The sequence below is a fragment of the Mandrillus leucophaeus genome, unplaced genomic scaffold (assembly GCF_000951045.1).
Source record: "Mandrillus leucophaeus isolate KB7577 unplaced genomic scaffold, Mleu.le_1.0 Scaffold388, whole genome shotgun sequence".
Lineage (NCBI taxonomy): Eukaryota > Metazoa > Chordata > Mammalia > Primates > Cercopithecidae > Mandrillus > Mandrillus leucophaeus.
In genome coordinates, this window is record NW_012104120.1 from 484,789 (window position 1) to 486,971 (window position 2,183).

The 2,183-nt window shown below is 59.4% G+C and overlaps 1 protein-coding gene across 1 annotated transcript in view; it reads right to left on the reverse strand.

Annotated features, from left to right (window-relative positions):
* The window catches only part of SYT15 (synaptotagmin XV), a 23,312-nt gene that overhangs the window by 12,674 nt on the left and 8,455 nt on the right, over window positions 1-2,183 (reverse strand). The window contains exons 6-7 of the mRNA XM_011990978.1: window positions 1,627-1,747; window positions 466-645 (exon numbers count right to left, since the gene is read on the reverse strand). Of these exons, the coding sequence (XP_011846368.1) occupies window positions 466-645; window positions 1,627-1,747 (301 nt within the window). The remainder of the gene's footprint in view (window positions 1-465; window positions 646-1,626; window positions 1,748-2,183) is intronic.

Genomic DNA, 2,183 nt, shown 5'->3' on the forward strand with positions numbered 1-2,183 from the left:
TTGACAGATTCAGCAGCCTCGCCTCCTGGGTTCAAGAGATCCTCCCGCCTCAGCCTCCCAAGTGGCTGGGATTACAAGCACGTGCCACCATGCCCAGCTAATTACTGTATTTTTAGTAGAGACAGGAGTTTCACCGTGTTGGCCAGGCTGGTCTTGAACTCCTGAGCTCAAGTGATCCACCCGCCTTGGCCTCCCACGGTGCTGGGATTACAGACGTAAGCCACCATGTTAACCTGTTTCTAGGGTGCCACAGACAAAACTCAACCGAACTAAAGCTGGGCATGAAACCCAGGCCTCCTGCTGGCAAGCTGTGTGTCCTTGGGCAAGTATTTCAGCCTCTCTGAGCACTACTTTCCTTAACCAGGGAGGGAGCACGTGCAGCTCCTTCCGAGGTTCCCCTGCCTGAACACTCAGCAGCCCCTTGTGGTCCCTGTCCCAGCAGCCCGGGGTGGGGTGCGGTCTTACTGTCCCCTTCCGTGTTCTGCACCACGGTCAGGCTGAGGCTAGCGGTATCCAGCTCGGTGGCATCGGCCTTGAAGCTGAAGGTCTCATTGTACACAGGATTGATGGAGCCCAGCACAGCTGAAGTCTTCTTGCACTTGACAAACTTGTTGTGGTTCATCAGAGACACTTTGACAAACACACCTGGGGAACAGTGAGCACTAGTGGGCTGGCAGAGGTGGGTGGGAGCCGACCCCTGCCTGTGGGAGGTCCGGCAAGGAGGGCACGTGCCCAAGCTAGGTGCCAGGGCCCCACCTCTCACACAGTGCTGCGGCCCCGCGGGCGTGACCAGAGGAAGCTGGCTGAGTGCACTGCCCTGCAGCCTAGGCGGGGCTCCACTCCCTTCCTTTTCCTTCCTCTTTGCATCAAGAAAGTACCCACGGGTCCGGCAGGCCCTGGTTTACCAGAGCCTGGCACCACATGCCTGTCCCTCCCTGTTGGGGGGCTGCTCACGGGGTCCCCAGGCTCCCTGGGGCCCCTTAAACACCTTGTACAGAGAGTTAAGATTTGGTGGGTGAGGGTCAGAGTCACAGTGGAAGGTCTGGATCCTGCCTGGCTTACGGTGACCCCAGACGTGAACACAAACAGGTGACTGATCGCCACCACCTCACTGGGGTGCGTGGGATGTGTGGGGTGAGCCCAAATGGGGTGGGACGTGTGGGGTGAGCCAAGGCCTCCCCTCCTGCAGCTCCTGTGTTCTGGGGGGCCAAGCATCAGTGCCCATGGAGTCGGGGGCCCTTCCCCTGGGGGGAGGGAGGTGCGGGCCTCACCCTGGAGGAACTGGACCCACGTAGCTGATGAGAAGGTGGAGGTGGAGGCAGACAGGACAGTTCAAAGAGCCAAGACGCTGCCTCGGGAAACAGCAGGGGCAGGGCCTGGTATTGTGGTTGGGTTAGAACCCTTAGTGGGGGAGGCCGAGGAGATGCAGCTTTGGGTTCAACATAGGAAGAGGCTTCCTGTACCAGAACTGTCTACTGAGGGAGAGCATGTCTTGTGAGGTAGTGAGCACTCCGTGATAGGGTGTATGCAAGCAGAAACTGGATGGTCGGGGGGAGGTTGGACTGTAGCCCCAGGCTGTAAGCTCAGTGGGCGGGACCTTCCCCAGGAGGAAAGGGAGGAACTCACTGACAATGCCTCTGTCCTCCTGGAGCCGGAGGCCCTTGGCACGCAGCACAACCACCGTCAGGCGGCTCAGGTAGTCGTTGTAGCTGAGGCAGAACTGGAGGTCGCCAAACTCCGAGGGGGGCTGGGGAGGCCAAGGTGGAAGCACCCCACGCTGTTACTCCGGCAGGTGCTGAAGGGGTCAGAGAACCCCCAGAGAGCTTCCCGCTTCCTCCCAGCCGTCCATGTGACACATTCACATGGTCCCCTTTGAATTCCACTGCCATTTTAAGGATGGGGCAACTGTGGTCTGGAGAGTTTAAGGGGCTTGTGCAGTCCTGTGGACCAGAGCTAAGGAGTCACACCCAGGTCTGAGCCAGCTGGGGCCTTCCCGGGGGTGGTGGGCGGGGGGAAACATTTCCCTGGGCTGGACCATTTGTGGTGTCACCTCTCACAGCTGTCCGACCTAGATGGGAATCCAAATGTGGATATTTCAGGTTGCTCCAGGGAGTCTGATGGCCAGTGTGACAACAGGACCTCAAGCAGCTCCTCCCTGCCCAGGGGCAGGTCTGTTCCCCTCT